At 52.0% G+C, this 21,645-nt stretch overlaps 1 protein-coding gene across 7 annotated transcripts in view; it reads left to right on the forward strand.

The window, feature by feature from the left end:
* UNC13B (unc-13 homolog B) overlaps nt 1-21,645 on the forward strand; it is a 153,222-nt gene that overhangs the window by 113,885 nt on the left and 17,692 nt on the right. For all 7 annotated transcript variants that reach the window (XM_039369071.1, XM_039369072.1, XM_039369073.1 and 4 more), the window contains 10 exons: nt 3,306-3,475; nt 5,205-5,320; nt 6,386-6,549; nt 7,674-7,824; nt 8,378-8,446; nt 13,816-13,905; nt 16,316-16,450; nt 17,858-17,991; nt 18,632-18,717; nt 19,709-19,835. In XM_039369071.1, coding sequence (XP_039225005.1) covers nt 3,306-3,475; nt 5,205-5,320; nt 6,386-6,549; nt 7,674-7,824; nt 8,378-8,446; nt 13,816-13,905; nt 16,316-16,450; nt 17,858-17,991; nt 18,632-18,717; nt 19,709-19,835 — 1,242 coding nt within the window. The remainder of the gene's footprint in view (nt 1-3,305; nt 3,476-5,204; nt 5,321-6,385; nt 6,550-7,673; nt 7,825-8,377; nt 8,447-13,815; nt 13,906-16,315; nt 16,451-17,857; nt 17,992-18,631; nt 18,718-19,708; nt 19,836-21,645) is intronic.

Here is a 21,645-nt window from a genome sequence, read left to right on the forward strand (position 1 = left end):
GGGCACCGCTCTGATTGACAAGGCTCAGCACATTGTGCATGACCCACTTTCTGACTTTCTTCCTCGTGTTATTTGGGTTGCTTGGCAACAGGCAGCGCCTTCATTAAAAAGCCAGCGAGGGCCGCCGCTGAGACATGGCCTCCCTGCTGCGTGGCCACAAAGCAGCCAGCTTCCACCTGGCCTCTCCGCCTCTCACTTTGGAAGTAGCCAGCCTCCCTCAGCCCCAGGGAGGCACGGAGAGTGTCTCCCACACAGGAAGCACCAGGCTGTGGCTTTCTCTCCAGGTGCATCCCAGGAAGCAGCCACACGAGCAGAGTTTTCCCAGGGGCTCATTTTTTGTATGGACTAACACGCAGCCATGAGGTTTTCTCTTTCACCTTCTCCACGTTTCTGCTAAGGTCATGCCGAAGCAGCCACCAGGTTTAGGTCCAGGATGGTGCAGAGGGAGAAATGTTGGTTTACGGCCGGGAGGCCTTCAGCCCCTGAAGCTCCCTGAGTGACGTCAGCCCAACACCCCCCCCCCCAGGGTTTGATGAAAAAGAGTTGCCCAAGGACCTTAGGACTCTACAGAGGTGGGGTAACTGAAAATAAGAGAACAGAGTTGGAAGGGACCTTGTAGGTCATCTAGTCCAACCCCCTGCTCAAGCAGGAGACTCTATCCCATTTCTGACAGATGGCAGTCCAGTCTCTTCTTGAAAGCTTCCAGTGATGAAGCTCCCACAACTTCTGAAGGCAACTTCTGTTCCACTGGTTGATTGTTCTCACCGTCAGAAAGTTTTTACTTACTTCTGGGTTCAATCTCTTTGATCAGTTTCCACCCATTCTTCCTTGTCTGGCCTTCGGATGCTTTGGAAAATAAGTTGACCCCCTGTTCTTTGTGGCAGCTCCTCAAATACTGGACGACTGCTATCATGTCACCCCTGGTTCTTCACTAGACTAGCCATGCCCAGTTCTTGCAACCATTCTTCATAGCTTTCAGCCTTCAAGCCCTTAATCATCTTTGTTGCTCTTCTCTGCACTCTTTCTAGATCTAGAGTCTCAACATTTTTCTTTTTTTAAAAAAAAAAGATTTTATTGATTTTTTAATACAATTCAAAAGTACTTATTCAACAAACGTCTGAGTTTATCATTCACTAAGACAAATTGAATTCCTAATCCCTTATTCTTTTCTCCAGCCGTTGATAAAATAAGTGCCAAGTTTGAAAATATTCTGTTTCTTCTTTTTCTTTCAACCTCAAAGTAAGTCTGCCCATTTCCGCACAATCTAGTATTTTTTTAATTATTTCTTCCTCTGGTGGTATTTCTTCATTTTTCCACTATTGTGCGAAAATGATTCTTTACCACATGTAAAATCAAGTATATACTTTGTTTGTCAAGCTTTTCTGGCATTATACCTAATCTAAAAAGTTCAGGTTTAAAATCTACATGTTTTCCCAACATCTTTTCTAGCCAAGTATGTATTTTTGTCCAATATCTCTTTTTAACACGTCCACCATACATGATAATAAGTACCTGACGTGATTACATTTCCAACATCTATCTGACATATTTTTAAACATTTTTGCTAGTCTTGCTAGTGGCAAGTGCTATCTTAAAACATTTTATATACGTTTTCTTTGTAAGAGGTTGACATTGTCAATTTATAATTTCTTTCCCACAAGTTTTGCCATTTCTCTAAATCTATATTGTATCCAAAATTCTTTTCCCATGTTATCATTGTTTCTTTTACTTCTTCATTTTCCATTTTCAAATTCAATTAAAAGTTATACATTTTCTTAATTAGTTTCTCATCAGAGGTTAATAATACCTGATCAAACAAGGTGTCAATGCTGCTAACATTGGATGTTCCCGCTTTGACAACTGATGCAAATGCAGCCATTTTCTCTATTCCTTTAACATGCTTTTTCTTTTAGAAATCAGGTGCAACAGAGGGGGGGGGGTGAGTGGGATATAAGCTCAGCTAGCCATAATAATAACGCTGCTGTGGGAACCCCAAGATAAGCTGATAATGTTGAATGTGATTTATGACAGTTTATTTGGGGTGGGAATTGCCCTTTGTTACTTTGTATCAGAGGGAAGGGAGTTTAGTTTTTGGGTTCAACTATGTAGTGCCAATACTTTGCTTCCCCGAATAAAAGATTCTTTAAGGAAAACAATAATCGAAGTTCTTTTGAAGAGTTTCATCTATCGGAACCATGACACAAGGTCTGTTCTTTATAAAATCCGTGCAGTTTAACATCTTTGTCATATCTCACTTGCATTTGTAAATATTGAATTGAAAATGTTACAAGAAGCTAAGGGAAATGGAGGTTTTGGCTTGCCAGAATATTATCAAGCAATCAGTATTAACATGGGTAAAAGAATGGATAACTCTTAGAAATAAAAGATTGTGGTACTTGGAGGGACATGACTTACAACTCGGTTGACACACTTTTTTATGGTATGGGAAAAATAAAATTCATAAACATTTTCAAAACCACTATATTAGAAATGCATTATTACTAACATGGGAAAAAAATAAAATGTAAAATATACTTGAAAATTCCAGGAGCTCAACAGTGGAAGCATTTGTACATCCACATTTAGTCAGTCTTGAGAAAATATGGACATATAAAGATATTCTAAACTCTGAAGGGAATTTAAAATCTAAAGAGATGGAAAATCAGGGTATTGATCTATCTTGGTGGGCATATTAACATTTTTTCCCCTATCATGGCAATCAAAACTGGATGCAGTATTCCAGGTGTGGCCTTACTACTACTTTATAGAGCTGTATTAGTACCTCACATGGCCCTGATTCAGTCCCTCTGTTAGTGCAGCCTAGGATGGCATTGACTTTTCTGCCAGCTGTCATACACTGCTGGCTCATATTTAAGTGATTTGTCCATTAGGACTCCAAGGTCCTTCTCACAGTTACTGCCATTGAGCCAAGTTTCACCTAATCTGTACTTGTACTTTTGGTTTTTCTTGCCTAAGTGTAAGACTTTACTTTTCTCTACATCGAATTGAGAAGTCTTACACTTCGGAAAACTTCGCCCTTCCCTGTTGCTAGTTGTTATTCCCCACTGCTTGGGGCCCTCCAAGCACAGTTTGGGGCCTTTGCAACCTGCCCCCTCCCACTCTCCAAAAAGTGGGGTTCTAAGACCCGAGAAGAGACAGCCCGCTGAGCCTGGAGGGGCCTGGATTGCTTGGGGCCTATGCTGGGGGGATGTACGTTGCCTCCTTGCCTGTGGCTGCCTTGGGACCTGGGCAGAAAAAAGCACAGACCTTGCTCTCTCCCACCCCCACCCCTTTGGCCTTTGCAGTGAGTGCCATAACTCCTCTGACCGGATCAAAGTGCGGGTCTGGGATGAAGACGATGACATCAAGTCCCGGGTCAAGCAGCGGCTCAAGCGGGAGTCAGATGACTTTTTGGGGCAGACCATCATTGAAGTCCGGACGCTGAGCGGAGAGATGGACGTCTGGTACAACCTGGGTGAGTCCCTCCTGTCCGCAGGAGTTTCGGGCAGGGGGCAGGAGTCGAGAGCTTGGCAGAAGAGCACTGTGGGAATCCTGTGGGATGGTGGGGTCTGGGGAGGGCAGGGTGCTTCCAGGGAGGCAGCCTGGAGGAAATTGGGGTGGCCTAGCCAACAAAAGTACGTATAGTCAAGGCTATGGTTTCCTCAGTTGCAATGTATAGCTGTGAAAGTTGGACCATAAGAAAGGCTGAGCGCCAAAGAATGGAGGGCTTTGAACTATGGTGCTGGAGAAGACTCCTGCGAGTCCCCTGGACAGCAAGGCGATCAAACCGGTCAGTCCTAGAGGAGATCAACCCTGACTGCTCTTTAGAAGGCCAGATCCTGAAGTTGAAACTCAAGTACTTTGGCCACCTAATGAGAAGGAAGGACTCACTGGAGAAGAGCCTAATGCTGGGGAAGATTGAAGGCAAGAGAAGAAAGGGATGACAGAGAATGAGGTGGCTGGATGGAGTCACTGAAGCAATAGGCGTGAGTTCAATGGACTCCAGAAGATGGTAGAGGACAGGAAGGCTTGGAGGAACGTTGTCCATGAGATCGCGATGGGTCAGACATGACTTTGCAACTAACAACAACAACAAGCTGAGAAGGACAGAAGGGGAGTTTGGGGCGTCGGAGGAGGCAGAGTCCAGTTCTGGGAGGGTGAAGTTGCCCCCCCCACACACACAACTCATCAAAAAAACTCCTAACCCAGACCTCAGGGGGAGAAATCTGCTGGCAGGAGTCAGAAAAGCAGCTTGGCTGGGCTGAGGCAGCAGAAAGTTTTCAAGGAGAAGAAAGGGGAGGGTCTCATTCAGAAAAGAAAAGTGAATACTACTCGGGCCTCAGAGAATGTGGCCCCAGAAAGGCCCCCTTGCAAACCAGATCTGTAGCCAAAGTAAGGGGGTGGAGGAAAGAGACTGGCAACCTTGGAATCCCTGTCCTTTTCAAAACCCTTTTGGGCCTCAGTGCCATCTGCTTATCACTGCTCAGGAGCCCTCCAGAAGCACTTTGGTTGAGGGTCTTGATGAAAAATATGTGTGCTGAGAAACCTACCTTGGAAAATGAGGAGCGAGTTTAACATTTTGGGCAGAACTGCTAAATTCCAGCCAGGGAAGTGCCTCTCTCCAACCCGATGTCCTTCAGACATCCTGCAGGCCAGCAGCTCTGCCTCATCCGAAGACCCCTGCTTGGGAAATGGGAGTGGAGCTCTCCTCCTTTTCTTTTGGAAAAGAAAGAGGGCCTGCAGCCTCCTTCAGACCGCTGTTGTGGTGGCCCATCCAGGCCCCTCTCCTGGCCTCCTTGGGGTCTCTGGGTGGGAAGAGGTGGGGTCTGTCCCCTCAGCAGGTGCAGATGGACCAGGAGGGTCTGCCATGCACATCGTCCTGTCCCAGTCCTCCGAAGGCAAGCTGGAGATGGTGGTGGTGGAGGAGCTACCACTTCTGTGGGACCCACTCAAGCCTCATAGCAATGAGGCCACAGGGGCACAACACCCCTTTTGGCCGCATCTTCTGCCCCTCTTTTACCTGAGGACAGACTGGGTAGCCTGGAGCCCATGTGCCACTGGCTGCCAACAGGTCTGCAGAGCCAGCCTGGTCTCCTGAAAGGGGGAGAGAGTAGCTGCGTGGGCGGCCAGTCTGCCTTCCATCACTCTTGGCTGCTGGAGGGCCCCGGCTGGCAGGGATGAGAACGTGGGGCTCTTCCTTCTAGAAAAAAGGACGGACAAATCTGCCGTCTCAGGCGCCATTCGACTGCAGATCAGCGTGGAGATCAAAGGCGAAGAGAAGGTGGCTCCTTATCACATCCAGTACACCTGCCTTCACGAGGTAGGCATGGCGGCCGGCTGAGCTCTGCTGCCCAAGAGGAGGCCCACACGGTCAACCCCCTTTGCTGAAGATGCTCCCTCCACTTTAGAGAATTCGGGCCCCAGGCTTTATCCCCCTTGGCTTATTGCAACTTCAGTGAGGGAAGAGTTGGCTGAGCAGCCTGGGGGCTTCTCTTAATGCGAACTCCACTCTGGTGGTTTTGGCCCTTCAACCGGTTGTGGCTTATCTTTCCCAGAAAAAGGAGGTTGGCCAGTTTTAAAGTACAGAGACGTAGCTTTATACAGAAGTAGCCTCACACCCGTGGTAAGCAATAAGGAAGAGGAGATTCTGGCGGAGGAAGGACAGAGATGTTCTGAAGGTACTGATGAAAGAGAGTATCTGCAGCTCAGGGTTGAGATGAGGGGTCCTTGGTGTTCTTTGAGCTTGGTGGTTTTCTAGCAGGCACTTCATGACCCAAACCACGGTAGGTAACATCATCAGTGCTAGTGGTCATCGTCCTCAGACTAGCACTGATGATGTTACTCAGTTTGGCTAATGAGAAGCCCCAAGCTCAGAAACTACCAAGGATCCCTCATGTTCTGAAGTTCAGAGAGAAAGCTGGGCAGCGTCCAACGGAGGCCAGTTTTGTGTATTGAAAGAAAGTCTGGCTGAAAATTGTCCATTTTCATCCTTGCCTCCTCTCCCTCCCCCCCCCATGCATCTGTTTAATAGCCAGAGCTCAGCAGCAGATGAAACCCACCCTGGAGCCAGACCAGCTAGGAGCTCACAGAGCTTCCAGTCAGCTGGGTGTCATGGGGACACCCGAAAAGTAGGGGGTTAGTCATGGCTGGCAAAGCCACACGAGTGGCTCTAGTGACAACCTAGAAGTGGCAGCAGACTCAGAAAGCTGAGAACCGCAGAGGGTTAAAGAGCAGAACCCACACCTGGGCTGGGCTGAGGGAAGGGAGGGTCTCCAGGTATTCCTTCCAGCACCTGAATCTGGGTGTGAGTCTGCTCCCCCCCCCCTGCTTTGGGTGGGTCCTTTCCTGAGACCCTCTTGGGGATGGCTGCGGGTTTCCCTTCCAGAACCTCTTCCACCACCTGACGGACGTCCAAGGAAACGGGGTGGTGAAGGTCCCCGATGCCAAAGGGGACGACGCCTGGAAGGTTTACTTTGAGGAGACTGGCCAGGAGATTGTGGACGAGTTCGCCATGCGCTACGGGATCGAGTCCATCTACCAAGCCATGACGTGAGTCCCCGGTTACACCCAGGCCTCTCCTCTCCTCTCCTCTCCTGTTAGACCCAGATATGCCGCCTGCGCCAAGCGGCTTTACCAGCCTCCGAGGGACGGGCTCAGCATCGGTGCAGCCAAGCCAGTCCGGGGCGGGTGGAGATCCCCAAACTCTGGGGAGAGTTGTCAAAGATTCTTGAGCTCTGATGATGAAGGGCCCGGCTCCAGACGACCCTTCCTGGGGGGTGGGCCCCCCAAAGCTGAACAAGATGAACCGGGGGGGGGGAGAGAGACTCTGCGCTGTTGTTGGGTGCCAGGAGCAGGTGGCAGGATTCAGCTGCCTGATGGGGTCTGCAGAGCCCCTTAATTTCTTTGGCTCCTCCTGCCATCCTCAAGAAGGAAGCAGCCTCCGCGTTTGGGTGTTCTCCCTTCTTGGCTCCCCAGAAAGGAAGGGCTAAGAGAAGAAAGCCAGAATCCCCAACATGGGTTCGCTAGCATTTGGGCTGGGGGGGAGGGGGGGGTTATTGGAAGTCAGCACAAAACAAGATGAACCAGGGAAGGTGGTGCTTGGAAAGGAATCATCGCCTTGCAAAATCGATCAGGAGGGAGCTTGTCCTCCGTAACAGAGCTGGCCCTTCCAGGTGAGCGAAGGCAGGACTGAGAATAGGAGCTCTCTTGGGCCACTCTGGGGTCCCCGTCCTGGGGAGGGAGGTGCTGAGCCATCTCTGCTTTTGCCTGGGCCTCTGGCAAGAGAAGGCTTTGCTCTGAGGCTCTGGGCTTGGTCTCCCCACCGTTGGGAACACCTGGAAGGTGCCGCTTTTGCACAGTGTCCAAGAGGGGGTAGAATTGGAGCAGGGGGTGGGCTTTGCTGGGGGGGGGTGTCTCACTCCAGAGCTTTCTTTCACGTCAGCAGCAGCAGAAGCTGTCAGAGTTGCTGCCTGCAGGTGTCAGATGGCCTTGGTGCTCGCTGACTTTGGGGTGGTCTCCAATGGCTCTGTGGGTCGGGGAGGGGAGGAGCAGTTAGCTAAGGACAGAGAGATCCGGGAGCCATTTGAGGAAGGGCCCGGCGTTCCTGCTTCCTTGCCCCGGGGCTTCCTCTGCCTGACCCCCCCCCCATTACCTCTGCTTCCCCCCCCCCGCAGGCATTTTGCATGTCTTTCGTCAAAATACATGTGTCCCGGAGTGCCGGCCGTGATGAGTACCTTGCTGGCCAACATCAATGCTCACTATGCCCACACTGCGGCCTCCACCCAGGTCTCCGCCTCTGATCGCTTCTCGGCCTCAAACTTTGGGGTGAGTCTCCCCAGCCGGTTTCTGGGCCCAGCCCACAGTTCAGCATCCACCTGGCTTTCTTTCCGGGGATGGGAAGAACTCATGGGCTGCTTCTGCTCACAAGGGTTGTGGAGCAGTGTGCTGTTGTAGTGCCAGAGGGGCTCTTTTAATTAGTGAGTGGGCCGGCAATGAAATGGATCCCGGGTGATGTCTGAACAGCTCAGAAAGCCTGCCAAGTTGAGCAGACAAGGAAGCCACCAGCCCTTCTTTGAGATACAGAAAATACATTTTAAGCTCGCCAGGGTTGCTTGGGAGTAGGACAGCCCCACACTTTTCTGTGGTTGAATTTGGCAACGTGACCTGCTGGAGGGGCAGATGCTCCTCAAGAAAAACCTCGGCCTTTCAACCTGCAGAGAGACGGGTCGTATAGGTGGAGTTGAATCCCCCCTTGAATTGGCTAATGTTTCCATCTCACTGGCGACCCCCCCAGAGCTGCAGGAAAGAAAGGCCTTCCCGAGAAATATCAGGAGAAATCCTTTTTGACCCCTGCCCTCTTTTCTCTTGCTGCCGACAGAAAGAACGATTTGTGAAACTGCTGGACCAGCTGCACAATTCCCTCCGGATTGACCTCTCCATGTACAGGGTAGGTGCTGCACCTGGAATATTGCGTTTGTCCATAGGGTTTGGGCAAAGCCTGACTTGGCTTTAAGGCCTCGTGGCCCCTCTGGCAGCGAGGGGGCATGATCCCTGGACTGGCCAGGGCGGGCCCGGAGTTGGGCACTTGGGCTCCCAGCAGCCCCCAGCCTCAACTGCATACAGGGTGGAGTTCTGCGTATTTCTCCAAAGTGATGGGCTTTTGATCTGGGTAAAAGAGGCAGACGGAATATTTATCTGCATTATACAAATGACTCAGGATACCTAACAGGTATCCCACCTCCCCCCACTCCGTCGCTACACTCCCCATGTCTCCTTGGTTTTAATACTTGATTTTAACTTCTTATTTTTTCTAACTGTATATATAATAGTAAGCTGCCCAGATAAATAAATTTTGTAAATAAATACATTTTATAGATCAGTGATGGTGAACCTTTTAGAGATTGAGTGCCCAAAAACCGCCCCCGCCCGTCCACTCTACCCCCGCCCCAGCCCACCCCCGCTCTGCCCCCTGCCCTGCCTGCAGGGCCACCCACTGCCTCCACGGCCCACTGCAGATCGCCCAGGTGGCCCAGCAGCACCATGGTGGCCACGCCCTCCGCCCACGTCCCGCAGCATCATCTGCGTGCAATGGGGTGGGAGGGCAGAGTCTTGTCCCCGCTGCCTGGCTGCCATGTCCTTGGCTGTGCTGCTCTGTGCAGGCCATGCCCAGGGGCAACCCTCCTCCAGAGGGGCTGCTGGTGACGGGGGGTCTGCAGGGGAGGGGGGGCTGGGGCAACGGCGTGTGTGCCCACAGAGAGGGCTCTTGAGTGCCACCTCTGGTAGACGTACCATAGGTTTGCCACCACTGTTATAGATAAATAAAATAAATGAACAAAACAAAGCAAAGCAAAATAAACAGAGTAAGGGTGGGCAACATTGGGGTGGATTCTGGTCTCCTGGAGACCTTTCAGCGGCCATCCAGGAACAGCCTGGGGAAGAGCAGGGTTGAAATCCTGCAGCCTCTCTATCAAGAAAGAAATGGGGTTCAGAAGCAGACCACAACTATTCCTACGTGTCACCTCCCCCTCCCCCAGGGCCCTAAATCAGACTGGTTTTGATGGTGGCCGGGATCCAGAGGCCCCTGGGTCTGCCTTCCAGGGGAGACTAACCAAGGCCATTCTTAACTGGATTTGCCAAGTCCGTGTAAGCAGCATCTCTCTTTTTTTTTTAATAAGTTGTGGGAATATTGCTTGCGTGCACGTGCGGTCATGCATGTGCTCTTCAGTAGGAATGGAATGCTTATCCAATTTGCAGATGACCTAGAAGACAGAAAAAAGTAAAATTCAAAATGGTCTCAGTACGCTAACGAAACAAGCTGCAAGTAGCACACCGTAATGAAATTCAACAGAGACAAATGCTAACATCTCGCCTTAGGGAAGAGAAGCCTGCGCTGTCAGAGAATAGGGTCACCTGGCCCACTGACAGTTGTTGCGCAGAAGATCCTACGCCAGGAACCTGCCTGCAAAATTTGGAAGTGGGATGTGGTGGACTGCGAAATGCAGTGTGAGGCGGCTACAAATGAGCCAGCACCATAAAGGGGTATTCTCCCCCACCCTGGAAAGGAACTGTCCCACTTTATTCCACTTTGGCCAAGAGTCCCGTGTCCACTTAAAAGAAGAGCCCAGAAAAACTGGAAAAGGTCCAGGGAAGGGCAGCGAGTCCGATCACAGAAACTCTGCTCTGTGTGGAGAGAGGGAAGGAACGGGAAGTTGAGCTTGGAGAAATGGCAGCTGAGGAGGAATATGACCGCTGCTCACCGTTGTTTTTTAAAAGACAGGCCAGAACAAGCTGCTTGTTTGTGACAAGCAGCCTCAGGAGCTGAATAGCACTGTAGGGGTGTGTTGGTTAAGGGGGGGGGAGGGTGTCTGTGATGGAGGCATCAGCTGGAGAAACATCAGGCATGGGCCTCCAGGCCGCTGGAGAACGTCAGTCTTGGGGGATGGAGAGCGAGAGAATCTCAGCGTCAAATTCTGGGTGTTGCCTGCGCCCGGAGCCGTTGAGCCGCTATGGAGGAGATCACTGATCCACTGTGCAGATCAGCCCTTCTGAGGCAATGGCAGCAGTTGGTGTTGGTGGCAAGAGTGGACCTTGCTGGTTTTGTGATGGTGGAGATGGGGACTTGTGGTGCAATGGTGGCCACAAGTAGCTGAGTGGACACCAAGAAAAATGGAGCATGGTAAGGGAGGACAGAGGTTGAGGTCGGACTAGAGTTGGTGTAGGTAGGAACCGACTGGTTCTTCTCTTGGTGCAGAGACCCTCCCTGCAACCTACTGGAGTCCATGGAGAAGGGGGTGGAGGCCGTGGCCCCACTAAATGACTGGTCCCTTGAGAGCAAGTTTCCAATTGAGGCGGAGGGTTTATAGGAGGTGGGTCAGGGGGGCTCTGGGACAGGCTGGAACTTCTCGGTTGTGGGAAGAGGAGGTGTGGCGGGTTGTGGTGATCCACCCATGGAGAGAGCCTATTTGGTGGTTTGGTTCTAGTTCTGTCTTCCAGAACTGCCTCCTCCTTATGGACTCAGTCTCAATGCCTGACCGCTGGTCAACCTGTTTGGTCAACCTGAGATAAATCTCTCCTCGTGGGTGATCTTTTGACGGATGAAAGGCCCGGCCTGGCACTAAGAGCCGGGCGTTCACTGAGTTGAGTGTGCCCCTTTAGAAGATGTGCACACTCTGAGTGACCCAGAGCAGAGCCTGTATTAAGTCATTAAATGAATTGTTGCAGTCATTAAATGAACTGTTGTAAGTCAAGGACTACCCGTACAGTGTCCAGAGAGTTTTAAGTTTGTTGTACAATGATTGGGAAGGTTAATAAGTACAGTAAATAGAAAAATACTAAATACTGGAATCTATACTAAAACTAAACTGCTTACTGGAAGCACTAAGAATGAAGCTAAAGCTTAGATACTTTAGACACAGAAAAAAAAAGCAAGAGTCATTGGAGAAGATCCTATGACTTGGAAAAAAATGTAAGGCAACTGAAAAAGATACTACGGCTGATGACTCAAGCAGGAGCTTATGAGAACTCAAGTAAAACAAGTTACAGACAATCGTGGTGAAACGATGTCACAAAGAATCAGAAGAGGCTGAATACATGAGCACCAACACTGGAAATTTTTAAGAAGAGACTGGACAACCATTTGTCTGAAAGAATCTAGGGCAGTGATGGCGAACCTTTTAGAGACCGAGTGCCCAAACTGCAACCCAAAACCCATTTATGTATCGTTGAGGGCCAGGTGGGTGTGGCCAGTTGGGTGGGTATGGCCCATTGGATGGGCGTGGCTGCGGTGATAACGGCAGACTGGGTGGGACTAAAAAGTTCACACAATCCATTCCAACTTTGCAAGATCTTTTTTTTTCCCCCCCGCAAGAAGTTGAAATTGATTGATTGAACCTTTTTTTTTTTTTTTTGGTACACAGAGGTGGAGGCCTAAAGCAAAAAGGTTTTATAAAACCCAGCTGAAGGCCTAGGACTGGGGTGACGGCGCGCGTGCCCACAGAGAGGGTTCTGAGTGCCGCCTCTGGCACCCGTGCCATAGATACGCCACCACTGCTATAGGGTTTCCTGCCTGAGCAGGGGGTTGGACTAGAAGACCTCCAAGGTCCCTTCCAACTCTGTTGTTCTGTTCTGTTAAGGACTACAGCCTGGCCATAAGAGTAGGAAAACCCCTGTGGCAGGAGGACCTGGCGCCTCTTCAAGAGGGAAGGATCAGAGGGGCATCTTATTCTAGGCCTCTGTTGGGTACCCTCACTCTCAGTTAGGCTCTGGCTGGACTGAATCACCGGACCTCTTCTTTCTCCGTTCCCCACCCTCACCCCATCTTTGCTAGGGAAATACGGGGCACACCCGCTCAGAATTGCAGGCATCCTGCTGTTTGAATTCGTGGTCAGGGAAAGTGCTTTAATGCTCGGATAAAAGGCTTCTTCCTTCGACCGCTTGCACTAGTAATTGGATGTAAGCGCTAGTGCAGCTCGGCCCAATTAAGCCTTGTTTGTAATGATAAAAGTATTGAATGAGGGAGCTCTTGATTGATCTCCCCCAACCGGCTGGGTCTCAGGTAGCAAAGGGAGAAAAGGCTTTTGCCACCAATAATCTTCACACTCTGCGGGAAGGATGTTCTCTCTCTCTCTCTCTCTCTCTCTGGAAGAGCGGCTAGTTTGCTGCTTTGGAAGAGGCAGTCCAACCCCAGCTGCCCTTGTCAGCCCCTGGCTGGGCTTCATCTTGCCTGAAATGACTTGGATGCGACCCCTCCCCTGCCTTCCCTCTTGGACCAGGACCGAGGGCTGGTTCCCCTGGGGCTCCGTGGTGCTGGCGTGCATCTTTGGGGGGACACGGTCAGGGGTGCCTGGCTTTTGGCCAGCATTGGTAAGGGGGGGGAACTCAAAAAGTGTCTCACTTAGCAACAGAAATGTTGGGCTCAATTACGGTCATAAGTCAAGGGCCACCTGTAAATGGCCTTTGTACACCTATGTGCAGGTTCTTGAAATGCTGATCCAGGGGTGCTGCGAGAAAATCTGACACCCTAAAAGCCCATAAATGACATCCTTAAAAACAAGGTGTGTGTGTGTGTGTGTGTGTGTGTGTGTGTGTGTGTTAGTTATTCATTAAAGAATAACCGGGTGTGGAGGGATTGGAACAACACAGTAAACTGAGCGTGTTAATAGATCAAGGGAATTAAAGTGACACCTAAAATATAAGAAGCTTGTCCAAGGGAGTGAATATGGCAAGAGTCGTTGGAAGTAATGTTTGCATTTATTGAGGCATGGAAGTAGAAAAATCAGATCGCCCGGCATTTAGGTGCCAAAATGTTTCCTGCTGAAGTTTTCTGTTGTGAGACAGTCATCGAGCAGAAGAAAGGAGCTCAGGAATTCTGGTGGGGACAGAGTGACTTTTTCTCTGTCCTCCCCCCCCACCCACTTGAGGCAAGATTTTCACACCTTCCCCATAACTTAGGAGTGACCCAGGTATCAAAGGTGTGTGTGTGTGTGTGTGTGTGTGTGTGTGTGTGTGTGTGTGTGTGTGTGTGTGTGTACCAGTAGAGGAAGCATATCTCATCACGGGAAGGTTCAAACCAGCATGGTTCTTCTCCCCCTTGCTGCTCTGTAGGTGGGAGAAGGAAGAGCAAATGCTGGACCCCCGGGCTAGTCTGCTCCAGCTCCCCTCCCGTAGGGCCCCTCCCCAGCCTTTCAACCATGGCTTCTTCTGGGATTCAGCCCGTCCTGCTGCAGCCGCGCTGCCCCCCCTCCCAGGAGCAGGCTTGGTGGGTTCCTCACAGGGGATCCCAGGCCTTGAAAATCCCCACTGTGTCCCTGTCTGCAGAACAACTTCCCCGCCAGCAGCCGGGAGCGTCTGCAGGACCTCAAGTCCACCGTGGACCTGCTGACCAGCATCACCTTTTTCCGAATGAAGGTAGGACTATTCTTTCAGATTCTTGGGGCCCCAGATCTTTAGGGTTCAAATTCCCCGCACCACAGGTCCTTCGTGGAATTTGAAAGCTGGGGAGGGGAGGGAGAGGAGTTTCCTGACTTTGGGGCCTCTGCCTGGGCGGAGGGGGGGTCTGCTTGTGGGAAGCCTCCCCTGCCATCTTCCTTCTGCTGCCGCTGGTGTGCCTCTCTTAGCCCTCCCAGCTCCTGCCACCCCAGTCGGTCCCGCAAGGGAGGGCAAAGCCGAGACCTGAAAGGGAGCAGGAAAGAGAGAGCCCCCTGTTTTTTCCTTGCTGATGTGGGTCTGTGTGTGCTCCCCCCCCCCCTCCAAAATTCAGAGGCTGCCTTGGCCATACCAGCCAGTCAGCCGCCTCTGCTGTGCCCCATACATGGCGGAGCGTGAAGAACTAAGGCAGACATGTCAAACACAAGGCTCGGGGGCCGGATGGGGCCCGCGAAGTGGTTTCATGTGGCCCGCGAAGCCATCCTGGAAACAGTGAGGGAATGGCCCCCGCTGCCTTGGCCCTGGCCCAGGCCGGCCGGGAGCCAGTGTACAATTTTGTGGTGGCCATCTATGCTGAAACGCATTCAGTCTTAGCTCCACAAGACCGTCTGGAAACAGCGAGGAACCAGCCCCTGTCACGTTGGCTCCGCCCCCTGGGTGCATGCTGGGGAGGTGTCACCCTTTGTGAGGAATGAAGAAATGGACCATGCCTTGGTGTTTGCCCTGGTCCCACCCCCTTCTGCCAGAGACCCTCAGATCTGTCCCACTCCTGCCCAGGCCCCCACAGGCACCCTTGACACGAACCACCCAGCAGGCCACACCCTCCCAGGCCACAGCTCCCCCCCCCCAGGGCAACCGCAATGCTGATGCGGCCCTCAATGAAATTGAGTTTGACACCCCTGTCCTAAGGGATCCCGTGTGTGTTCCTCCTCACCCATCCCTCTTTAAGCAGCCGTGATTTCAACGTTGGTGCTTTTTGAAGGACAGGAGATGGTTCTTTCTTGAGTCTTCTCCTCCTCTGTTCCTGCACAGAAACGCCCCTTATCCCACTGCAGCCTTGTCTGTTTTTCTGTTTGTGGAGAGACCCCATTTCAATTCCCTCCAGCGCTGAGATGTGATCCCCTCACCCCTCCCCATCCATGAAAGAAAGGAAGAAATCGCCGCAGAAGACTTAGCCTAATCCTCTCTCTCTCTCCCCCCCCCCATCTCCCTGGACTTCCCTTCACGTCCAGCAGCACGAACTCTGCAAATCCAGCAAGAAATCCCTCTTTTGCCGTGGTCAGCCTGCTGCCGCTTTTATTCCCTGGCAATCGGGCGATGAGCTTGCCCCCGGCACTGGCAGGCTGCCAAACTGCTCGCCTGCCAATTAGTGGAACTGTGGCAGGGAGGGGGCACCTCTGGGGGCAGGACGAGAGCCAGGAACAAGACAGCTCACCTTAGACTGAGGAGGAGACGCTGCCTCTCCCCAGCAGAGGCGGCTGATTGCCTGTGAAATTTGTGTTTGTCTCTTTTCAATTAATAGGAAGCCTGTGAAATGATTTCTGACAAGCCAAACTATTCACAGTCCCTCTGTCAGGAAGGGGCACGGAGCCTTGTTTGCTCCTGGAACATTTCCCCCCCCCCTCCTCCACCAAACTGTCAAGTTGGCTTTGTAGAGCAGGCATCTGGATATATTTAATGCAACCCCCGTGGCCTTCTTCAGCTTCTGCTTTCTGAAGATCACCCCTGGAAGGGCTGAAAAGTCCTCTCCGGTGGACTCGGTCCAAAGAGGTTGTCTGGCAGAGCCTCGCCGAGTCATTTCACCTGTGGACAGCAGGCCGAAGACTTTCCCATCCCAAAGAGGAAGGGAGGATGGGAACTGGCAATGAGGTGAAGGGTTGCTCTGCATCCACCTTGCCCCTTGAGATAGTGCCCCATGCCCTGGTGTCCTCAGGGGGACTTGTCCTAGAAGAGACCTCCAAGTCTCTTCAACCCCATAACTCTATGATATTATCACCCATTTGGAGGGGGGGTCCAGGGTGAAGAAGACTTTTAGGATATAACGATGGGCCTTCTGGAGCTTGAAGGCGCCTAGAGTGGAACCCTCCCCATGTGTGGCAGAGGAATGTGGTGGTGGGAGTGGGCCCCTCCCTGCAAGACGCTTTTGGACCAAAGTCCTGCAAGGATCAAGTCTTGAGCTAAGCCCTGGGAGGAACTCCTTTCGGCCTCTCCTGGTCCAGACTTTGCATCCAGATGTGGCTCTCGGCTCCCTTTAGAGGTGCTTCCACGGGAGTCCAAGGGAGAATGTGGTGCCCTGAGGAGCAGGGCTGCACAGAGGAGAGGTCAGAAGGGAAATGAGAGGCCAGGCCCTCCTCAGGGGTTCTCCTCACCTCCTTTCCCACTATCTCCCCAGGTCCAGGAGCTGCAGAGCCCCCCACGTGCCAGTCAGGTGGTCAAGGGCTGCGTCAAGGCCTGCCTCAACTCCACCTATGAGTACATCTTCAACAACTGCCACGAGTTGTACAGCCAGGAGTATCATATGGACTCAGTACGTAAGCGTGTGTGTGTGTGTGTGTGTGTGTGTGTGTGTGTGTGTGTGTATGTGTTGGGGCAGATGGATGAGCCAGGCTGTCTTGAGGGGAGGAGAGACTAACCCCCACCCAAATCCCTGAGGTAGGAAAGGGACCCTTTTGGTCTGCATAATGTGGCAGTATCAGAAGAAGGACAGAGTCCTGGTGGCGCAGAGGTTAGGGTGCAGGGCTTCAGGCTGACTCTGCGTTCCCACTGCCAGCAGTTCGATCCTGACCAGCTCAAGGTTGACTCCACCTTCCATCTTTCCGAGGTTGGTAAAATGAGGACCCAGATTGTTGGGGCCTATATAGGCTGAGTCTGTAAACCGCTTAGAGAGGGAAGTAAAGCAGTGTGAAGCAGTATATAAGTCTAAAGCAGTGGTTCTCAACCTGTGGGTCGGGACCCCATTTGGGGTCGAACAACCATTTCACGGGGGTCGCCAAACAACGCAGTCCGCCATTTTTCCCCCCCTTTTCCTTAGCTGTGCTACTCCCTTTTATTCTATTGGCTTTTGAAAGCCAATAGAAGAGACTCTCTTGAATAGAGTCTAATTCTATTGGCTTTCAAAAGCCCATAGGAATTGTCCAGGGCTGTCTCTGCCCTGCTGAGCCCGCCAAAAGTCCCATTCTGCCAACGGTGCTGCACCAGCTGAGTAGTCCTCGACTTACGACCGGTTGAGTAGTCCTCGACTTACGACCGGTTGGGGGTCGCAGCATTAAAAAGGTTGAGAACCACTGCTCTAAAGGCTACTGTTATTTCTATTGCTTTCTATCTCTCTCCCTCTCTCTCTCTCTCTCTTTCTCTCTCTCCCTCCCTCCCTCCTCTCCCTCTCGTTCTATAAGATCCATGGGGGCCCAATGGTTAGAATGCAGTATTACAGGCAAACTGCTCACAGAGTTCAATCATGACCAGCCTGAGGTCGACTTAGCCTTCCATCCTTCCGAGGTCACTAAAAAGAGGACTCACATTGTTGAGGGCAAGATGCTATGTCTGTAAATTGCTTAGAGAGGCCGCTAAAGCTCTATGAAGCAATATACAAGTCTTAGAGAGGCCTCTAAAGCTCTATGAAGTGGTATACAAGTCTAAGTGCTCTTACTATTCTCATTAATCCTAGCATAGTAAGGCTGACCCTCAAAAAGCAAAGGGAGAATCTAGCCAAGAAGGGATTCTCCTGAATAAAGAGTCCCAAACAAGAGGGGGAGGGGGCTGCTTCCTTCTGCAGCAGAGCAGCTTCTCTGCTCAAACGGCCTCTGCAGATCCCCTCACAGCCCCCAGTGGGGAGGGGGTTATGTGTGTGCGTGCGTGCGTGCGTGAATTTGGGGCTTTTCCCGGGGTAGGAGAAAAGGAGCGCCCTGGTCTGAGGAGTGCCCGTGGTCTCCCCCAGAACAAAGCGCAGGAGGTGCCTCCCGAGGAGCAGGGTCCCAGCGTCAAGAACCTGGACTTCTGGCCCAAGCTCATCACCTTGATCGTCTCCATCGTGGAGGAGGACAAGAACTCCTACGCCCCCGTCCTCAACCAGTAAGGGAAGCTCTCCTCGGCACAAAAACAGCCGGCCGGGGCTCTGCTGTCCGTCTGTCCGTGGTGTCCTTCCGCAGGGCCTGTCTATTGTCCGTCTGTGTCTGTCTGTCCGTCTGTGGAACAATAACTGTGTAGTTGAGATGGCGGCTTCCGGTTAGCGCCCAGGAGAGGGGTGAGAGCTGTTCCTCGGTCCGGTGCCCCTTCCCCCTCCTGCATGCCAAGGCCTGAGGCCCTGGGGCTGGGGGCTGCATGCACTCGCTGCAGTGGGGAAGCAGGGGCACGAGGGAAGCAGGTGGCCGTCCAGCCAGGCGGGCAGGAGCCGCCCCGGAGCAGTTCTGAAGAGGGCCTGTGCTGAGGGGCAGCTCCTGGGCGGGGGGGCACAGTAGCCACGCTGGCACCCTTTTGCCTGGTAGGGAAGACGCTGTGCACCAGGCGCATGGGAACCGAAAGCCTCAGGGATGCCCTGGGGGAAGCTGGGCAGGCAGCCCTTTTCTGGAGGACATCCGGCTCCGTTCTCTCTGGGCAGGGAGCAGCCCTGCACGGGGGGGGGGGAGGAGTTCCTCCTTTGCAGGGGGCCAGGACGTCCCCCCCCTCCCCAGGGCAAGGGGCATCCCTTGAACGCCTCCTCCCACTCCTGCAGGTTTCCCCAAGAACTTGCGGTGGGCAAGATAAGCGCGGAAGTCATGTGGAATCTTTTCGCTCAGGATATGAAATACGCCATGGAAGGTGAGTCCTCGGGCATCCTCTCGGCCGCCGGCAGCAAGGCCACGTTTTGTGGTGAGCTCCGCGGCTTTTGCCCGGTGCTGTTGATGAAAGGGTTAAGAATATCTGGATATTAAGGCTGTCCAAGTAGTGAGGGGAGCCTTTGGTCTAAGGCAGGGGTAGGCAACCTTGGCTCTTTTATGACTCGTGGACTTCAACTCCCAGAATTCCTGAGCCAGCATGGCTCAGCTTGGAAACCTCCCTTTCCCCTCAGCAGGACTGGCTCATGAATTCTGGGAGTTGAAGTCCACGAGTCATAAAAGAGCAAGGTTGCCTACCCCTGGTCTAAGGGAACATGGGAATGATGTCGGGACGGGTGGACCTCAACTTATGACCAGTCTCCAGAGTTACGAGCTATCTGAAAAGGGGGACTTTCCCAAATTGCCACAGTCGCCCTCTCTTGTGACCAAACTTTGGGCACTCAGCAGCCCAGCCACATTTACGGCCATTTGCTGTGTCCCACAGTCACATGACCGCTGTTTTACAGTGGATTTCCCGCAAAACAGCCCATGCTTCCAGTTTTCAGCAAAACTGCACCATAATGAGCCATGGGTGGCTTAGCAGTCGTGGTGTTTGCTCTTACAACCACGGTATTCGCCCTGATGACAACAGATTTCGCCCATCTTAGGGCTGCCCGTGATGGGGGAAGTGGCTTCAGATGGCTGCCTCCTCGGGACTGGAGAGGGGTGGGCTGGAAGTGGTGCTGTCAGACAGGTGGGGATCGTCCCCCAAAGAACACACCTCTCTTCAGCTCTGGACTTGCCAGACTGCAGAAACGGAGGCCCTGTTTTCTCCCCCCGCCTGGAGTGGCCAGGAATTATTCAGAGTTTGGGGTCCTGCACTGGACCTTCTGCTTGGCAGCTCTCTGGAACGGTGCCGTGGCAATGCACGTTGCCTCCTGACAGCCTGGTCACTCTCTGCCTTCCCTCTCTCCCCCCCCCCCACTTTCCTCCAGAGCATGAGAAGCAGCGGCTGTGCAGGAGCGCCGACTACATGAATCTGCACTTCAAGGTGAAGTGGCTTTATAACGAGTACCTCTGCAGCCTGCCAGCCTTCATGGGGATGGTGCCCGAGTACCCAGCGTGAGTTCCTTCTTGCCCTTCCCCAACTCTTCTCCCTCCCTCCTGGGACACTTTTGCAGCTGCTTCCAAGAGGGAGTGGGAGGAGGCCATCCTTTGCCTGGGTCTGGAGTCACGCCAGGAGCTTTGGGGAGACTGGCGAGCTGGGGATGCCAGGGCTAGCTTGTGGGGCTGCTTCCTCGGGGAGGGGTTTGCAGGAGGAGGAGAAGTGCGTTCAGGCCAGAGGGAGGAGCTGAAGAAGTGGCACGTGGGCTGCACGGGCTCCCTCTTGTCCAGAATGAGCAGGGGGCAGCCAGGAGGGCAGCAACCAGAAACACTTCTGGGGACCCCTTTGGGTGGCTGGCTGAGAATTCAGGACTCTCCGTGCCGGTTATCAGCATTAAGGCTCTTTGGAAGAAGCCCTGTTTCTCTCCAGACCCAGCCCTGCCTAGACTGTGCGTCTCCTCCCCCGGGTGGGTTTCCTCAGCAGCTGCTTGGGGACTCTGGCCTGCACCCCAGCACTGAAGATGGTTTCAGTTGTGCTTATGAGAATAACAAAATAACTGCGTAGCGTGGTCCTGCTGAGCCCTCGTCTTGGGCCTATGCTGCTCATCCACCCTTGTGTCAAGTCAGGAGTGTGGGTTGCAGTGCCCAGGACTTGGCACAAGGCATTTGGCTTGGATCTGTCACTGAACTGCTTGGCCTTGGCTGTGGGGCAATGTGGACCATTGTCCAGGCTGCCCCCCTGCACACCGAAAGGGGTCCCCGCATTAAGCATTACCAGCTATGCTCCTTGCTGAGGCCACTGTCGGGTGGGCTAAGGATTGGGCCCTAGAGGTGTCTCAGGGCCCCTCGGCTCTCCTGCGACCCTCCGTCTTGCCTGCCCCCTGCCTTTTACTGAGTGCCTGTCAGATGCCAAGGCACAGGCCCCGCTCACTTTTGCAGCTCCATCAGATACCAGAAATATTGGGATTAAGCACCAGAGGGCAGGGCAAGAAACAGTGGTTGGAAACTGATCAAAGAGAGAAGCAGCCTGGAATTAAGGAGAAAGTTCCTAACAGTGAGGACAATTAACCAGTGGAACAGCTTTGCCTTCAGACATCGTGGGCGCTCCATCACTGGAGGTTTTTAAGAAGAGACTGGACAGTCACTTGTCTGAGATGGTATAGGATAGGTTCTCCTGCTTGAGAAAGGGGCTGGACTAGAAGGCCTCCAAGGTCCCTTCCAGCTCTATTCTATTCCATTCCAATCCTATCCTATTCTATTCTATTCCATTCCAATCCTATTCTATTCTATTCTATTCTATTCTATTCCAATCCTATTCTATTCTATTCTATTCTATTTCCATTCCATTCTATTTCTATTTCTATTCCATTTCTATTCTATTCTGTTCTGTTCTATTCTATTCTATTCTATTTCCATTCCATTCTATTTCTATTTCTATTCCATTTCTATTCTATTCTATTCTATTCTATTTCCATTCCATTCTATTTCTATTTCTATTCCATTTCTATTCTATTCTATTCTATTTCTATTCTATTCTATTCCATTCTATTTCTATTTCTATTCCATTTCTATTCTATTTCTATTTCTATTCCATTCTATTTCTATTTCTATTCCATTTCTATTCTATTTCTATTCTATTTCTATCCTATCCTATCCTATTTTATTATTTGCTGCTCCTGTCCCTCTGACGGGAGGAAAAGCCCATCACAATCTAAGGATCCGCTTATCTTGCTCCCCCTCCTGGGGGGCACCAACTGGTAAAAAGATGAGGGGTTTTTAAAAGCCCCTTTCTTCCAGCGTCCAGGTCAGAGCAGGCGGGCAGAGGCCA

The sequence above is a fragment of the Crotalus tigris genome, unplaced genomic scaffold, assembly GCF_016545835.1.
Source record: "Crotalus tigris isolate CLP2741 ecotype Arizona unplaced genomic scaffold, ASM1654583v1 scf7180000020963.25688851:1431469, whole genome shotgun sequence".
Lineage (NCBI taxonomy): Eukaryota > Metazoa > Chordata > Lepidosauria > Squamata > Viperidae > Crotalus > Crotalus tigris.